Source organism: Neodiprion fabricii, chromosome 1 (genome assembly GCF_021155785.1).
Source record: "Neodiprion fabricii isolate iyNeoFabr1 chromosome 1, iyNeoFabr1.1, whole genome shotgun sequence".
NCBI classification, from domain to species: Eukaryota; Metazoa; Arthropoda; class Insecta; order Hymenoptera; family Diprionidae; genus Neodiprion; species Neodiprion fabricii.
The window spans coordinates 10,768,964-10,788,041 of NC_060239.1; the positions used below are offsets into that span (position 1 = coordinate 10,768,964).

The 19,078-nt window shown below is 41.1% G+C and overlaps 1 protein-coding gene across 4 annotated transcripts in view; it reads left to right on the plus strand.

Moving 5' to 3' along the window:
- LOC124175574 overlaps positions 1-19,078 on the plus strand; it is a 114,897-nt gene that overhangs the window by 49,500 nt on the left and 46,319 nt on the right. For 3 of the 4 annotated variants that reach the window (XM_046555974.1, XM_046555972.1, XM_046555984.1), the window contains one exon: positions 914-1,077. In XM_046555974.1, coding sequence (XP_046411930.1) covers positions 915-1,077 — 163 coding nt within the window. In that variant the 5' untranslated portion in view covers position 914. Of the gene's footprint in view, positions 1-164; positions 194-913; positions 1,078-19,078 lie in introns of those variants that run through there. The other variant, XM_046555978.1, reaches the window with a different exon arrangement.

Below are 19,078 nucleotides of genomic sequence, written 5' to 3' on the forward strand. Positions count from 1 at the left end.
ATAGCGAAGATGTTCTAATGCGGTAACCTTTTCGATTGACTATACGCACCCCGTGAACACCAGAGAAGATACTACGGTGACGTATGACGTCAGCAAAACAGAGGTCCCACTGGAGGGCGTACCGTTGTCCTGCGGTTCTGTTTGCGAGGACGATTGTTGAACGCGACTAGATATAACCGGCTTACACGATCAGGTATAACACAGATTTGGGCAGTGATATGCACATATACTCGTTCAGTTTATACGAAGGTGTATAAAGGACAGAGAAATCAAACGACTCGCGTTACGTAGCTTGTTATTGTTCTGGGGGATGGGGACCAAGCTTAATTAGAATTCGAATCCAGGATTATTGAGGGAGCTTTCGTTCCACTCGTGATATCGATGGTCCAAGAACTCTCGCTGTTGTGTTTTGACGAAAGGTGGAATTTTATTGGGTCGAAGAACTTGGCTATCCGATTTTTGGAAACAGACCTTTTGTCCATTTTTGTTCTGGGTTCTCTATTCAGAGTACTTTAGAGGGGCTTCGAGGTTTTCAAAAATATTCTGTCCGTTGCAGAGAGGAAACGGAATCTGAAAATATAGGGAACTAAATACGAAGAAGCCCTTAATTCAAAACGCATGCGAAACGCGAGTGGAGGGGATTTCCGGATTTCTAAAATTAAAATTTCAGATACCCAATATACAAATACGTCATTTACTGAAAATCGGCCCGAAAGACTTCAGATTCGGATTCAGTGATAAAAAGTACCTACGTGAGAAAACATGTTTGGCATGCCGAGTTCAGACACTTTTTTTTTTTTTTTTGTGGGCCTGTGTAATCATCAGCAAATTTGAAAAAAGCAATTTCCATGGTTTCAATTAGCGAGATTGAACGCGGCAAAGTTAATATCTGGTTGTTCCTCGTTTGTTTTAGGATGCCTACACCGACGCCGACGCCGACGGAAACGGGCGGCGGAGAGGCTCTCGCCGTTTTGGCTGGAGACGTGCTTGTCCTGAGAGGTGCCGGGCTGGCCGCCCCCGAGACGTGGGCACTTCTCTGCCAGGCTGCCCAGGCCCTTCAGGATCTCTTTCTCTCGAGTAAGTCGACGTCTGCTTTAATTCCTGTCCGAGGTATCGCCGCATGCACTTGCTGCGAAAAATTATCACCCTTGGTTACGAGGGTGGTTCAGTGCCTCTTCGGGGGATGATTTCACGTCTCTGACGGAACGGCCGTTAAGTCCTCTGGCTTTCATCGGGACGAGGGCCACGGCTGCCGGCGTAATCGAGTGAGATAACCAAGAGTCAGGACACGAATGGTTGCCCGAGTCCTCGCTCTTTGAATGGCTCGAGGTGACCGTGTACTAATCAAGCCGATTTCGAATTTACGCCAGAGGTAACGCGGGGCTTGGTGCGTTGTATGCGGAAAGTGTCGAGATGACGCGAAACTCTTATTAGGAGACGCGGACGGTCTCACGATAATTTGGAGTGAAACGTCTCGGGGAGAGAATATTTCGTTTTAGCATCCCAACTTCAAAATCGTCGATTTGTCACGATTTCTTGGCTCTCGTGATAAAAATTAACGGGTCGAAACTCGTATTGATAAGGGTTTTTGACTCGCGTATTGAACCTGATGTATCGTCAAAACACCTTATCGATACTCGTTATGAAATGTAACATCAATCGCATTTAATTCAAGGAAATACGCACTGCCGTTTGCCTTGTAGAAACTGCTCGTTGGTCTCGACCTACGAAGTAGTAGAATTATTTTCTCAAATTGAAACGAGGTTTACCGATTTTATGAAATTATTTGTTCCAATGGCTTTGAAGATATTATTCAACAAACACCGTTGTATAAAATAATTTTATGAAAGTTTGATCTATCGCAAGATATTATTTGATGCATTGAATTATTTTTGTGAAATGAAGTTTTTTCCAGTTAAATGAAATTATATTATCTTATACAACTCAGGAATCATGGTCAAGGCATTTTTTTTCTGACTATTAATGCAGTAACAGATTTATTTTCAACAATATTTCACATGCTCGTTACGTGATAAACGTACATGACGATAAATTTTCTGCAATTAATAAATTGACCAAATTTCCTCTACGTTTCGTATCGTAATTAAATAATTGTACTCTAGATGAATATATTCGATACATTGAAACGAACGTGAAATTTTGCGGTCTTCCAACCAATATGGTAATTGATTGGCCAATAATTCTTCATTGACATTTCAATCTTTGAAGTAGTAAAATTGTTTTCACGTCGAAATGTGGTTTTGCTACGAACCAAATGCTCGTAGAATCAGTAATGCGGGAATAAAACTTTGTTGCATTTATACGAGAAGGATCGGTACGCGGATGATCGTTGGTACGAAGGTTTAAATAATTCATACTCAGGTTATCGGTCACACTTATACCTCGTATATCCGTCGTATATGACCGTAAAAACGTGGGATTACAAAGGGTCCGTAAAGAATGGATGGCCGGTGATAAAACTAGGCTGAAGTACGGAGAAACATCGCAGTTTTTTCACATCGTTGAAACATTTGGCCTGTGGAAAGAGTAATAGCAAGCGGTTACTGTCCATCTAAAATTTTCAATTATTCAATTTCCGGGAACATCAGCGAGGAGTCGCGTTGGACTAATCCGAGGCTGCGGAGTAAACTGAATTGGAAGCGCTGGAGGGTCTCGAACTTTTCCAAAGGAAACGAGGTATCGCGGAACGGCTACACGTTACTTTGCCCAATTTCATCAGCTGTATCAAGGAAAGCCCCGAAATAGGAAATGGTCGTAATTTTCAACCCCTAGATCTCGCCGCCGGCTAGTCAACCGACAAGTTTCGATTTTTTGCGGTGTGTGAGAATCCAGTCGGAAAGCGTTGTAGTATGCGAAAAACGGAAAAACGGAAAAACGGAAAAACGGAAAAACTTGGCAACGATGAGAAATTTGAGAATAAGATGAGGAAAATTAGCTAATGAGAAAGACGGAAAATATTCCTCAAGTCATTCGGGACTTTTTGACCCGCTGATTTATAGATTTACATTATGTATAAAGGTATGCTTTTTGGAAGAATTGGAACCTAGGCTTTCGTGTATCATCGAAGGGTTGAATTATCCTTTCGTTCCGAAAGCGGGATTATCGCGTTGGAAAGGTTTCGACTCGCGCGAAAACTGGAAACAGGATCATCAACATCCCGTTGGATGGATGGCCCGGGGCTCCTCGATTCAATTGCGCCGCACGTGAATCAATTCGCACGGATATCTCACGCCGAAACGTTACTCACCACTTTTACGGCTCCGCAGCAGCTTTTTCCCTGCCAATAATCATCATCGTATCGCCAGGCGCATGACTTATGGGTAGCGTTTCATCCCGACCCGATAACTGGCGCATTAATGGAATCTCGTTTAGTTCCTGAAGCGCCGGCACCTCTTTTACAATTTTCATTTACGTAGACCGTGAGGAATTTATTTTTTTAAACGACTTGCTAGAAGTAATTACAGAGGTAAAACCACTTGAATTTTCTCTTCGAGAATGTTTGTAGTTCACAGTACAGCCGTACGCAACGAGGCTTTATTAACATGGAAAATTCTCCGGGGTGAGAGGGAAAAATGGCAACGGGGGATTTCGTCGTAAATTTTCGAGGCTGTGATCGAGACAAAAAATACAGCTTTTTTTTACAGCCTTAAGGTTTTCCTCGTGTAAGTTTTCGTCTGATTTTACAGTGAATATGTTTTACACGAGGGATTTCGCCTAACACAGACAGACGTTGGTTCATTTGGCGTGGTTACACAGCTTTTTATCCTCATTTGATCTGCTCTCGTCGCGTAGCTCAGTGTTTATGGAAACCTCGGCGAACCGCAAAGGCGAAAGAAAATTTTGCCAAGCCAAGATCTGGTGGAAAACTAATTCAATTTATTTTATCATGTATCATTTTTTACCCACACATCAGAAGCCGCATATTTTATACTCGGCACTTCAAAGTAATCATTCGCGTGTCGCAAAATTGTATCGTCACATATTAAACTTGATCGATTACATCGATTGATCTCCGTAAAAAATTTTGTAATAGCCTCCTAAAAGGGACGGATCAACTCTGCAATTCTTATTTTTCTACGTCTGTAGTTGAGGGGCGAAAAAGATCTTGGGGGAAATATCTTTTCTTAACCTTCCAGACTTTCGGACACTTGGCCGAATCACGTTCGCGATCATTATATGTATATATAGATATATGTATAAATAAGCTATCGTTCACTCGTTAAGTTTTCTTCTTGGTTGTTGTGTTTCCCTATCGCCCTCTGGCAGAATGATTGATGGTAGGTTAACGATCGAATTTCTCACATGTGCAACGGTGAAGTAAAAAAAAGTTTCCACAACGGAGCAGCTATTAATTGATGAACTTTGGTGAAATTATTCGCGGGTTTTCACATACTTTAACGACGAATAGAGCGTTTTGGCGAGAGGGAAAAATTCCCCCGAAAAAGTTGTCTGCGTACATTTTTTATTAGCATATTTTAGCTGTACGTATTTTGATCGGTGGAACAACTTGAGCGTTCAAAATTAAAAACTGTTTGAACTGTTAACTGATAGTCCGAGACTTTTTCCGTCAATTTATTATACCCTTGGATTTATTAAACGCTAATCGAGTCATATTTTACTTGAAAGAAAAAAACCCTGGTCTCGGCTGCGCTTGCTCGTGCTTTCACAAAGTACGGGACGATAAATTTGTAGCGTAATGTTACTTTGCCTAAAGAAAGTCTAGAATCCACACCTGCAATCCCCGTGCCGTCATTTCTCTCGTTACACAACGAGATCCCCTGAAATTACACCCCTTTCCACGCCCCGAACTCACCCTCGACTAGCCGCTTTAACTGCCTTCTTGTACGTAAGTACATGGATTGAATTACGTGCCGGAAATTACGATTTTCCTAAACTTTTGACAACGATTGCAGTAGAACTTTATTTTCAGTGATATTCTTAGTGTAATATTTTATAGATATATAAAGAAATTAATCTGCTGTTATGCAGAAGCATATTTTATGCTGGTTATATCTGTGAATATAAATGCGAAAATATATGTGAAGTATCGTCACTATGAATTTTTAAAAACCTGCATTCTAGGGTATCTACTGAAGTTGCGCGATTCATCGATTGATCGTAGACTTTGATTGATTGTACTTCAAATCAATCGATTAGTCGAAAGAACTATTGAACACCAAAAAAGCCGATTAATCGAAAAGTCAACGAATCGAACTCTACGACTAATCGATCAATTGCACAACCCTCGTATCCAAAAAAATATACCTAAACTGTAGTAACAAAGGTACTTGACACATTAGAAAACGACTTCTTAGAATTTCGACTGGTCTTTAAAATAATGTCACAAATCCCGGCAGATGAGAAGCTTTACAGAAAATCGGCAGAAAATCTCTCAAGTAGAGTTAATCACTGTGTTTTCAGAGTATTTGATTTGATATCTATTCACGAGCAAAACAACGTCGCTGATATGAAAAATAAACATTTTTCAGGTTGTTTATCTACGACATCTCATGGGGTCATTTACACGTATATCTGTACTCGAAAGAGCAAACAAAGGTACCCAAATAAAACCTGGTGAAAGCTTTCTCGCCCAATATTATTCTGACATGCCTTTATTTATTCGCTGTGATCTTCTTCGCTTACCGGCAGAATCGACGGGGATGATGTTTGACATAGTTGGGGGTAGTTGTTTCTGGTCCGAGCTTGTCCCTCGATGTGTCACAGCATCTGTGCCCCCTCCCCCCCACCCTCGTGATTTTCGAGGTGTCTGTCGAATTCCCTCAAGTTTCCGTATAATTTGGCGTTGTTCAACTTTGGAACGGTCCTCCGCGTTTCACCGGATATCCGCAGAAAACTTGGTAAACTTTTTGCCTAAGTAAACTGACGAGAGTTACACGTGATGCCGTACCGTCAGCAAAAGTTCTCGCAAATATTTGTCAGTCGGATTATTAGATGATTGAAAAATACTAGCATACTCTGCATAATCTTGAACTGAATCGATGCAGGCGTGACGATGAACCTGATCGTGGTTTGCGCTTGAAGAAAAGTGCTGTCGAAGAAAATACGAACAATATTGTATTAATATGTTTCGCATGAAATACAGGGCTTTGAATTCATCGTGTAATTTAACTCATACTTATTTTGACATCCGATTTGTGGAAGAGAGAGAGTCTTCTGAATTTGCGCAAGTGTTCGATATCAACTGGATAATTAGTTGAATAAATTGGTAACAGGGGACTCAAGTTTATTTTTGAGTTGAGGAAGATTTCGACATAATCAGCATCGAAAACTCATTTTCTACACCCTTTATATCAATGAGACATCGATATTCAGACATTAAGAATTTCCCAGAAGCCACTCAAGCTTGCAAAACCCAATATCGGACAATCATAATATCCGTTGTATAATTTTCCGCATCACTCCAGGAGGTGTTGGATAACGATGCGGGTGGAGTGATGTTTAATTCCGTGATTCAATTTCCCTTTGAAATACCTTCACAAACACGGTGACACAGCGGACGCGTAGCTGATGAATTTTCTTTCAAGTTCAAAAATCTGATTTTGTAGGTACATACATACGTACCGTGATAAGTTGATCATCCTAAATGATCTCAGGTAAACGTTACGAGGCTTTATACTACTTCTACCTACTACGATAACGTTGATTTAGTGCTGCTTAAAAGCAGTGTAGGTGAAACAGACGAACCAAAGTCTATACCCAGTACTTATCGTACGTAACACAAAGTTCAAGAAGGTCAAAGTGAAGCAAAATTTATCTTATTTATTTATATAATTTATTTAGGAAATAAAAAGGGTGAATGAAACCCAAGCTTAGATGATCGCATAATAAGCATTCCAGTAATGATTCTACACTCACTGTTAAAGTAATACACCAATTTAATCCGGACATGGAACGACCCTTACCTCGGCCAGCTCCTTCTCTAGAGAGCCACAAGTCTGTCGCAGGGCTTAATCGACGCTGCTCGGTAATGCCATCCTTCCTGCATCAGACCACCCATACACGCCGAAGGCTGTATATAGCATGCATCTATTATCCCGCAAACGACGCTCCAGCGCGTGGGTTTCAGACCATTAATTGTGTCAGAGTGTGGCAGGAATCCGGCGTGCTTCACCAGGTGAAACCGATGTCCTGCACGCGACACGGCAGGAGAACCAGACGAGCATATTCCCGCGTCCAAGGTACACGCGGTGACTTCATGTCCCGTTTGCCTCACGGTTGTGACTCGCCGTGTCTAAGCAACGGTTGTAAATTTCCGATGACTGGAAGAGTCTCTGAATTGTGTACGAGCAACTCATGCTAACTCTTGATTTTACTGTAGGTACAAATGGTCCCGGAAGAAATTTTTTATTTTCTTGAACGGAAGGTCAGGAAAGATGACACCGGAAGAAAAACGATATAAACTAGGGACTGACAATATTTGAGCACAACGCGATACGCCATGATACTCCGAAATGTCAATTTCCTACATTTTCAGAGATACCAGGTACTAATGATCAGCACACAGAGGTTGGATGAATATAACGCCGATTCGTTGGCTTAATCAAACAATCCACAGCTGATGAAGCCCTGGGCATTCCGGAACATCCCTTGTATCTGGTAAAACGATCGCATAAGTTTTGGTAGATGGACTAAAAATGATAATACTACCGCAACTAGAATGACAAGCACGTTGCGGGTGCTTATCTCGCACTTATCCGAGTAGGGATACGTTTTTTGTATTGTATATAGTGCACGATAACCGGATGACGGGCGTGTGACTAACGGAGTAGGGAGTTCACCAAAAGCTGGGTGGAGGGTGAGAGGGCTATCCGTGATAAAATACTGTCAACCCTAAGTATAAATAACACCGAAAATTGAGGTGGACAGGTTCGGCGCACCTCTTACTTTTTGACTCTAACAAACTTTTTCCCAACGTTCGGTAGAAAATCAGTGCTAACCACGCATTCGGCTGTTGTAGGTAAAATGAAATACTCGTGGTCAGCGGTACGAGCGATACAACAGTGGCACGTATACCTTTAGCGTAAATATTTCGACGTAAAAGTATTCAATTTGTCATCAAAGCATTACAGAAATTCCGCCGGTGGTGGCGCGCTATAATCGAATGATCAGACGAGCGACCGCAGAGCGTTTGACATTTGGACAGTGGTCCAGATCCGGTTCCCATTCCGAAAGTTTTACCCTAGCGAAAAGTTGAGCTGGGACAAAGTAACGAGCATTTAAACACTTGTGATATATTCATCGCTGGTCCCGTTCCCATGGCACCCGAGTCCCTGGGTGCAGGGAGGCTGCTGTCTGAAGACCACGGTGTCACCGGGTCGTTCACGCTTAAAGAGAGAGATACCGGCGTCTGTGGAAGCCTGCCCGGGGGCAAGAAACTCGCGGGTGATACCCAGGAAGTAATTTTGGACCGAGGAACGGAAGTTGTTCACGGGACATGACCACCTTGAGTTCAAATGGTCTCCAGGTATCGTTGGAAACTTTGATTGGCAGAGCGAACGATCCATTCTCTTTAAACTTCGGACCAGTACCGCTCTGAAACCCTTTAACGGTGTACGTGATCTGCCAGAGTGTGGTGCTCGCGTCCGTGATAAAGTTTAGCGAGATCTGGTGTAATTTATTGTCACTTTCAAACTCTCACGGATGCCTTATTTTATCGGTGGACAATACCTCGTGGAAACTGCACCGCGTGGTACCAATGTCGTCCGAATACCGCAATATTCGGACAAACACCTCATTTCATGGGAGACTCGAGATTCGCACGTGTAGCAGTTGGCCAATCACCGATCGGTTATCGTCATAGCGGTTGTCAGAAGAGGTCCTCAAAAAGTAGGGCCTCTTTTTCTTATCTGTTTCATCCCGCTGTTATCTCGTTATTCCCGTTACCGATGGGAACAAACCGTTTACGACCTCGCTGATCCTTCCTGAAAGTGGTTCATCGATGTAGGATATCTACACCAAGCCTTCGATGGTCTTCCTATCTAAACGTCGTACTTGAGCCTCGTGAGGGGGAGAAAAAAAAAGAAGAATTACTCTTCCACTCTGACGGAATGCTAAAACATATCATGAATGCTTTGTCAGTAACGAGGCCATCGCCTACAGACATGAATCTTTCATTCCGTTACCTTTTGGAGTTCATTTGTTGGTTAGGGGTTACTTCTACCTCCCATACAATCGGGCCCCCAAGGTGTTTCGTCGAATTTCTTGAGATGATGTATTTCGAACCAGAGTATCACGTGGATCTAAAGTACCCAAAGCCGGATTGTATCTCGCGTTGGTAATCCTATGCTGTTATTTCTTGACAAAGAGAAACGTGGTAGGCTAATGACAATCGGGGTGATCATCGCTACAGATTACACGATTGGCCACTTCTCATCTTCCCTCACAATACAACGCGGTGTAATTTATCATCACGATGGAAAATTTATCGTTCGATGTATCCGGTAACAAGAAATCGTTCACTCGGATATTTGTTCGATCGATATACAGCGTCGGCGACCGTAGATACATCGTAGAGTTTCAACTTTGAAGAAAAACATTTCGATGAAGTTAACACTTTTTCGTATACCTGCCTGATGTATACTCGCGATATATTGGATGTTTCGATAGCAATATTCACGGTATTTATTTTAATCGACCTAGTATCTGCCGTTCCAGGTATGAGAAATATTTGAAATATGCAGTCAAACGGTGGTTTTATTACGTGACGATCAAACGACCAAGAAGTTTTATTCGATGGTTTGTAGAAACAAATTTTTCATACAAAAACAGATGGAATATTGTTTTTCTTCGAGCGAGTATTTACTCTCTGAATTAACAATTATCGAAAACGCAACGACCGGTGAAAATGATTCTGGACATACAATGGTTCCGTTAATCGTAATGATCTTTCGCTTAACTTGGCAGTGAAATATTTCAGAAATTTTTCAAAATTATGAAACAGAATAGTCTGCTGAAATCATCGTTTCGAAATCGTAACGACATAATCATGCTTTCATTCGGTTCTTTCTTGTCTCCAATACGTCGGTGGTGATTAAAAATTGAAAATTGAATAATTTTGTGTTCAAGCTGATTGTTAGTGACAGCGAGTTGGATAATATTTTCGTTCTACTCCTGCGGCGGCCACGTGTGTAAATTGAACTAGTTGCGGAATTTCAGCTATTTCCGACCAGTCTCCTTTGCACAAATGAAATTCCTGAGCTGAAAGGCAATAATCTCTGTTTGTCCTTTGTCTAAAATTTTTTTTTTTTTTCCACATTCGCATTCGCATTCGCATTCCCACCATTCATAATCCTTAGCACTGGGATTTCCTGGACGAAGGATAACGGCGGTGGCTATAGAATCACGGTGCTCCGAGCTCACCCCACAAATACCAACGCGTATCGCGCTGTGATCCGTTTATGCTCACATCGAGATTCTTTACGCGGTTAAATGAAATTTACGTATTTTTTTTTTCCGCAAAATGACTTCAGTAGGGTACCAGTTGCCTGGAATTTTGCGAGTGACGTAACACGGTGGAGGGAAACGAGATGAAAGAAAATAACGAAAAATACTATCGTTGTATAGAAACGAAGCATTATTTGTTCCTGCGATAAAATTAAAAAGTATAGGCTGAAAGTAGGGTTCGAATTTTTCCAATTACTTACTTTTCAGCTTTGCCAAGCTTTAATTAAAGCGTCTTAATTAACTCGCTATTCACCGCGTCATTTTCAATCGCCGATATTTATTGGCACGGAACAGTCCACGTTATCGCGAAATATCGCTGGCCTTTTTGACCAAATTTTTATTAAGTGAAAAGGTAAACCTGCGCTAACGAGATGCGAGCATTTAGTTATATGATTCACTCACAGCCTGACACATAATATTCGTAAAAGCTGTGCCGGAGGTACCGCGGCTGGGGGGTTGAAAAATTTGCTGCAAGATATTTTTTTCTCGCCCAGATCTTGTTGCGTGGTAGATGAAAAAACAAAAAAAAAAAGTAGGGCACAAGAAAAAAAAAAGAAAAAATACAAAAATCCAGCAAGGAGATGCTGTAACATGTATAAGTTGGCCAATATTCGTTACGTTTTACCGGTTTCCACGTTCTGACTGAAATTCTTGGAAAATGTTTTAGTTCAAACACTTATAGGGTTCAATTTCACTTCGAAATTTCTGTTACATTCATCCATTACCAACACGTTTCGCTACCTCTACATAAATACAAAATTGTGTACCATAAAATTGAAAAACTTCAGACTTCTAGGTTTTTTTACGAGCATTAAAAATGATCAATGGCAATTATTTGAACCGCAAGATTTGGCTGTTCGATTTAGTCGAATACTACGAGAAAGAAAATCATATAATCAGAAATAAATTCTCACTTAAGCGTATCCAGAGTTAAGTTCAATACTTCTAACATGATATTGTTAATCTTAATAACCCAAGAACTTCTGCAAAGGCTGTGACCATCTGTTCGTCAATTAAGCGCGATTTTTTGGAACCACCCTTGATTTGAAGGAGCGATCAATACGACGTGATCCATCATCTCGTATCTCTTTCAGCTATAAACAACAAATTTGAAAACAGAAGAACGAAGAGGGAAGTAAAAATAAGGGAACTTGACGGATGTTCAACGAAGTCCTGCTCTTTTTCTCAGCGGGAAACAAAGGCGCGTTAAGCTTTAGTTCTCGCTTATTGTACGTAGGTATACAATAAGAACGGACCGCGAATTAAGAAACTTGAAAGAGCCAAGTGAAACTGTGAGACAATATCTTGTCAAAGTACCGATCATATTGAAACAGATTTTTCAACCATTGTGAAGGTTTCCCATCGCTCTTATCGAATCGCCAAAAATTGAGTTAAAACCCGTACTTACAATTAGTTCTCCTCCTCCTCCCATTGAACTGCGCAGGCATGAGAACGAGGCGCTAATAACGCCTCGCGCCTGAATGCCTGTCGTTTTTTTTTTTTTTTGTTTCATTTTTCTCTTCCATTCATCCCGACTCCGTACGAATCGTATGACAGCTGACACAGACGAAAAACACACGCCCCCGTTATGGAAAACGGTATTAACCCCGGTTTTCGCCGTCACTGTTTCATCTCGTTTCACACGCTCTTTTTTTCTTTCTTTTTTTCTCCCCCTCTCTCTCTCTCTCTCTCTCTCTCCAACTTTGAGCAAAGCTTTACGGACGAAGCATTTTTTTGCCTCTCTCTCTCTGCACGAGATTAAACATTTTATTCTACTGTCGCACCGCTGAACGTGACGATTTTTGCAATTGTTAATAAAGCCGCGCTGCCCTCTGAGGGTGTTCAGGTTGCTGGCGTGGATATCGGCAAACGGAAGGGGAGGGCTTGTGAGATGAGAAAAAAGCCGTTTGCCTTTCGGATGAAGCTCATCGTCATTCCGTCATACGTATTCAACGCCGCGAGAGGATGAAGTGGTTCATCATCCTTCCCTCCCAAAAGTTTTTACATCGAAGAACGTTTATTTGTTCACACGGTCGAACGAATCAATTATGCGGATATTCAGAAGCCTGATATAGAGCTGTTGGTCTCTCATCGTTTCTCGCTTTCCTTCGTGAGTTGAAAACATTCATACATAACCCCGGATTATCTGCACTTGGAAAATACTCAACGATTTGAAAAGGTATGAGGGAATGAATCAGGCTCACATGCAATTATAAGTCTTGGTGATAAATCTGTAACAATATTTCTGGATTTAGGTTCTTTTGAATTTCATGCAGCTGTTCGAATGAGAATAAAATAGTCATGGGTGAGAAAAATGTATCCGGTATCTTCGGTGAACTGCTTCCAGGGAAAAGACAAGCTGTCCTTGTTTTCAATCGCGTCAGGAAAAAATCTTGTTATTTGTATCCGATATTATAGGACGGCAGTGCGTCGAGGCAATCCCAGTATTCGATATCGTCGTATCCTCACTCTGCAAAATCCATATCTTGGAGGCGTTCGACCCTTAGGAGATGAGCATTTACCTACACGTAATACTGGCTGCAATCTAAAGCTAGCAGTAGATACTGCAATGCTCAGTGGGGGTACCTATACAGTTTCAAACTTGCTCAATCGAACCGTTATATAATATCCTTGTGCTCAATTTCGTACCTATTCCTTACACCCGAAGCGTTACTGATATCTTAGATGTTGCGCGGGGTACGTTCGGATCATTTCGAACTCACGTCACGGTGTTTTCATACATTTATCAAGAAAGTCTCACCGTCAGAGTCGGTGTTTTAAAAACGAAATTGAATTTTTCAGACTTAATAAATGAAATTATGATTCTTATCTCTGATATCTACATAGACTTCGAATTGCCATGAAATGTTTGGTTGATGGATGATATCAATTTTCTTGTGAGTTGAAAGCAATGCTTGAAAAAACATGAATAATATTTCCGTGATTTTCTTGAGGTTGTTGCTGCTCAGATTTGTTGTTCTCAACAATTGTTGATTGATTCACTGATATTGATCTCCATTTCTTCAGGTTTGAGAATGTTCAAGTTTTTCCCACGATATTCACTATTTATGAACGAATTTATGAGTGAGCAAAAAATTGTTTGAAGAGTTTTAAATTTTTTCCCTCAACGCAGCATGCTGTTAATTATTATCTTGTCAACAGTAGCAGAAAATGTATAGGCGCATCAATACTTTAATCCCAACTCAACGGTATTTCAGATGATTGATGTTCCGAAAACAACGCCGTTTTCACTGCTCCAGCGACACCGTAATTGTGTGATTTCTTTATTTGTTTTTCAAGTCGAGTAATGAAACTTTTCAACTTTGTACGCGGTACACAACGTCCGAGTTTTCGAACGGAATCACGTATCAATTCACGCTGTCGACGCGATGTTTCATTACGATTAACTTTAATGGTGAAAAGCATATTGCGCTCTAAGTGTTGAGAATTACCGGCTGTTCCGAACAAGGCATACGTCATACCAAAACTTGGTAGGTAGATTAACAGCTGTCCTGTTTCTCAGTGCGACGGAAGTACCTTAATCAGGTTCACGCCGTGTGGTTCTTGTAATTAAAACTCTTGGACTGAAATTTTTGAAGATTTATCCGGGTAAACGCGGGAGTTTTTAAGACGCGTTCCGCGTGCGTATAACGTCGAGGAATTAAAATGAAACTTACAATTAGTCGAATTAACGACCCTATAGCTCTTGCTTTATTAAATCCATGCCGAGTGCCGAATAACTCGCTCGGTAGTCACTCATAACGAGGCAGCTAATTCGACCCAAGCCGGCCTACCGGGGCCACTTGAAAATGTAGGTCTATTCCGGTTCGGAGACAACTTGAGAGGGCTTAATGGCCGCGGCGCCTACCCGGGATTAAGACCGGCCCACTCTCGGAAACCCTTAAAAACACTCGGCATGGCATCCATCGCTTAACTAGTCACCTTGGTCGATCTAGGCCTTCCTCTTCTCCACTTCCTCTGACGTACGAGCAGTTTCAACGACCGACCTTCCAGGAGTTCGCGACTATCCTACCTATTTTGTCCCTTCGTGTTGCCCGGGAAGAGGAAACGCTGATGAATCGGCCGAGAGGCTGAAAAGTACTCGAAGACAGGAAAGGCAAGCCCTGCGTAGTCTCCGTTTATTTGTTTAACTTCCACATAACTTTGCTTCCTTAGTCGGCGAACGGCATCGAAGTTCTTAAGACGGTACCGAGTCGCGTTCTAGCCCCGGCAAATAGCCTGGAATTTTATTAGTAGTTTCGAATTTCTTTCATCACGACGTCGGTGTTTTATTTCTGATGTATTATATACTAAGTATCCAATGCTGATTCATCCTCATGGAAACTCATAGATTTAGTTTGAAAAAAAAACGTCTTAGATGACATTTAAAGAATTTAAAAGACTTAATCTTACCACTCTTCGTAACCGTGCCTAACGGCTTAAAGTGCAGACTTTCACAGAACTTGAAATCAGAAAAGGAATGTGTTCGTAATATTGTACATATTTGACGTTTCTTTTTCCTGGCATTTTGATAAAGTAAGTGTCACGATTTGTCATAAACGTACATGCTGTACATACATATAGTTTGAGACAGGTCAGGCCAAAAATTAATTCAGTGAAAATGTCATTCAAAATTTTTTCAGAAAAAATATTCAAATAAAGATGTAAACTGCTACAATAACATTTATTGATGTAAAAAACATTGATTAAATCAAAACAATTTACATGGTAATTCAACTCGAGACAATTTGCAAATTTATGCATGTCGTTACGAAGTGATATTTGCTATAACGTATTCATTAACCGTGTGATTCGCACGTCACGATTCTATGATTATACTTGAACAGACAGCACTTCGAAATGATTGCAGTAAAAGTGCGTGCTAAAAAGTTCTCTTCTATTATTCAGGTTCAGAATATGTCGGTATTTCCTGAAAGAACACGCTCTTTCCTCTTCAAATATTTATCCTCAAGGATGAATCGTTCTAATGTACCTACATTTCCCGTGAAGTTTCGTACACCGCGAGAAGCAGCAAAATCGCTTTCTTGTGACAATTGTGATGTTTGGTATATGTCAAACGGACTTGTAACGTCACTGTGAAAATGAGCCTGGAATTTCTCGGCAGAGGCTTGGAACTTGAAGATGAAATGAAATCACTGCAGATTGTAAAGGGGGTGAAGATTCGGTATCTGGCAACTGTATCCGAGTGAACTCGGGTGTTAGTCCGACGCAACGAGTCATTGTCAGGGGCGGCAATATAGGTGACTCTGTTTTCGTTGGGTGGGAGTGACGTTTAAGCGACCCCAGATAGCCGGTTTTTTTGTAGCGAGAAAATTACTCCTCGGATTCCCGCAACATCCCTCCCCCCCGATCCCCCAAGTCTAAAACTGAATCTTCTCTGTTATGGCTGACGCTGTGATTATACGTGTAGACACGCATGCCTTGGTTGGTTCAACGGAAACACTTTTGCCCGGCGTATATATGCACAAGTGTGTACGCGTGGATTCTAAAATGTCAACGAGACAACCTCGATGAGGTCAAGGATGTGAAAAAAAAAAAAAGTAACGAGAGTGCTTCAATTTCCATCTAGAGAATGGGCACCCGGCCTCGAATCGAAGAGAGAATAACAAGACCGAGTCCCACGCTTTTTCCTCGAGTTTGACGGTGCAAGGGTGTCGAGGACGAGCCCAGGACCCAGCTAGGGATAACAACTATCCCCCGGAGCAGAGCACTTAAAAACTTGAAACTCGGGGAAATTCCTTCGCGCTTACTCCGAGACATATCTGGCTTTTCGCACTGGAAATACGAGACGGATCACGGAAGTGGAGGCAAAAGTGGAGCTGGAACGAACCCATAGACAACGATGGTGAGGAGCCCCGGTACCTCCCACCCTCTCCTCGGTTTACGCATTCTCACATTCAGCACGTGACGTCGTACTAGACGGAGAAACACGAACGTAATGAGAAAAATGTAAAAAAAAAAAAATAAAAAATGACTTACTCCCTGATAGGAACCTTCCATCATTATCGCGGCGAACGTTTTTACCTCGCAAGTTTCGTTCGATATATTTGTCTTCTTTCGCCCAGGTTTGCTCGCGTTCAACGGTATGATGAGGGGTGTCATGTCACACATTTACGTTCGTATGTTTTTTCTACGACAAATGACACGTGTCCGTTGTTTTTGAATGATGGGAAGAAAAATAAGGATATATTCAATATTAAGACGAGAGGAAAAACTGATTGTGTAATAACGTGAATTTTTTTACGCTCAAGAAATTGTTCAGGCGATTTGTCACTGAAAATTTTTTCCTCTTGTCACTTTGACAGTGAAATACTGTGCAATGAAATGATAACTGCGGTAACTTATTAAACGGAACACTTTTGTCTACGTCGATATGAACTTTTCGGCTTGAATAATCGTCTGTTTATTATTCGCTATTTCATAGATATTCATACAATATAACATTACTGGTTACAAGATAGCATGAATTTATTTGAAACAACGCGATAGTTGATTGCGATATTTTGGAAAAATATTCTATTTCACAGGTTCTCCAGTATCGCTGAAAATCAATGAATTTACAATACAGCGTGAAGAACACTGAAAAAACGGAACACCAAAAACTAGATGCAGAGAACATTTGCATTTCCCAGTGTACTCATTAGCCTCGTTAAGCTTAGCCAGTCGCCTGGAAGAAGGACATTATTTTAATGTTCGGTTCGTAATTAATTATCGAGTACGAAACGGGGGTTGGAAGGATGATTAATAACGTTGAGGGCCGGTCGCATTTAATTGAAGCAAATAATCCGCTAATTCACGTGGTAAAACCTTGTCACCTTTGACAGATCCACAAATGTGTCTCTATTTGAGCGTCAAATAACGTTGCTGTGGAAAAAAAAAATTCTTCTTTCATCGTGCATAAAAAATACGAGCTCCTATGACTCGTTGTTTATTTGTCCCAAAGGCTAGTAATTTCCCGACACGTTTGAGTAACGTGATAACGGAGGAGTTTTTCCGACCTTTTTGTCGAGAATAAAAGTTGCCAAAGATACGCAGACTTTTTTGCTTGACAGGAAGAAAACCAATCGAAAATCCAGTCATTCGTTACGCAATTCAAACTTTCTCTATGTCTTTCCTTCTTTCTATCGCTTTATCACTTGAACTCGCACTCGTACGTACGTCGTCAGTACTAACGAGTCACGGGGAGAAAACGTTCAATAGCGTCAAGCGAATTGTGTTCTGTAACAACTAGAGAGAGTGGGAAAATAACGCTTCGAACGTGCTGGAACCATTATCAGTAGTGATAAATCAAAAAGTTCAATTCAAGGCGTGCAAATTGCCGGGAGTATTGATTTGAGTCAATAGTTTCGTTCTCACAATTTTGGGGTGTCATTGGGTGGGAAATGAGCGGGTTTGAATGATCGGATACCGACATGACCACGTGGTTTGGAAACCATTTGCAGACGCCCAGCCATCGGCCGTTGTCTTGTTTCTGAATTTAGTATCAATCGAACTTACCGGCTGTCCAGGTCCGCTTGGTCCCTCGTCGAATTTCAATTCAATGGTAATCCTGACTGTGAGTCTCTTTCACTCCGGTGAACGAAATATGTCGTGATTGAGGTCCTCAGCTATGATTCGGCAAATAAACACTCCGATTGACTTAGAATATAACAGTTTACGTTTGATAAATTATTCGATACGACGCCCAAAGCTTAGTCCAGATTTTTTAATACCTACTCGGACGGTTGCGGTAAAGCTACCAATATTTGATGCTAAACCACGCAAGATTCTGTCACAGTGTTATTTTATGCATAGTCCGGGATCAAAAAGTTTCCGGTGATTTTACGAAATCTATTTTGTAATGGTGGGCCTATACCGTCTGAATAATGAAGGGTTCGAAAAAGCATACCTAATGAATTACAAGACAAGATCAATCAAGCGGAATTTAATTTTAACGATATCCCCAACATAGACGGGAATTTTGAAACCCTTGAATCTCAACCAAGACAGACCGATCATTATTCATTTTGAAGCAGCTATACGTTGTTGTACAATTTTATTTCAATACCGATTACGCCGCTCATTTGTCTAAATTAAACAAATTACAACTCATTATGTTGGTAATTAAATTTCTCACAGATCACCTGAGACGCATTTCTTTCTTTAGCTTCCTAGGGAGCCACTGAAGCATAGCGTGGAATGCCATCAAAGGCTATAATCAATAAATTTCTATTCTATAGAAAAACCATATTGACATTGCATGCAAAACTCGTTGAAAGTGTTTGTTTTTAAAAATACTTTAATTTTAGTTTTCACACATTGAGCTCAAAAGTTATTCGTTTCATTACCGTTTTCACTGAATCGAACGTTTGATATATCAGGCTTCACCTACACTGTTAAAATTTTACTTCGTAGCTGAAATGATTCTCATAATTTGCCAAGAGAAACGATGAAGCAGGATGTGACGTCGAGTGATGGAAAAAAACGAATTGCTGTACGTACTGGGCAAATTCCAACCGTAGGCGTAAACTGTCGAGGAACCACGTGAACGATGGTTCAATTATTGCTTTTAAAGTAATACAAATTACGGTTG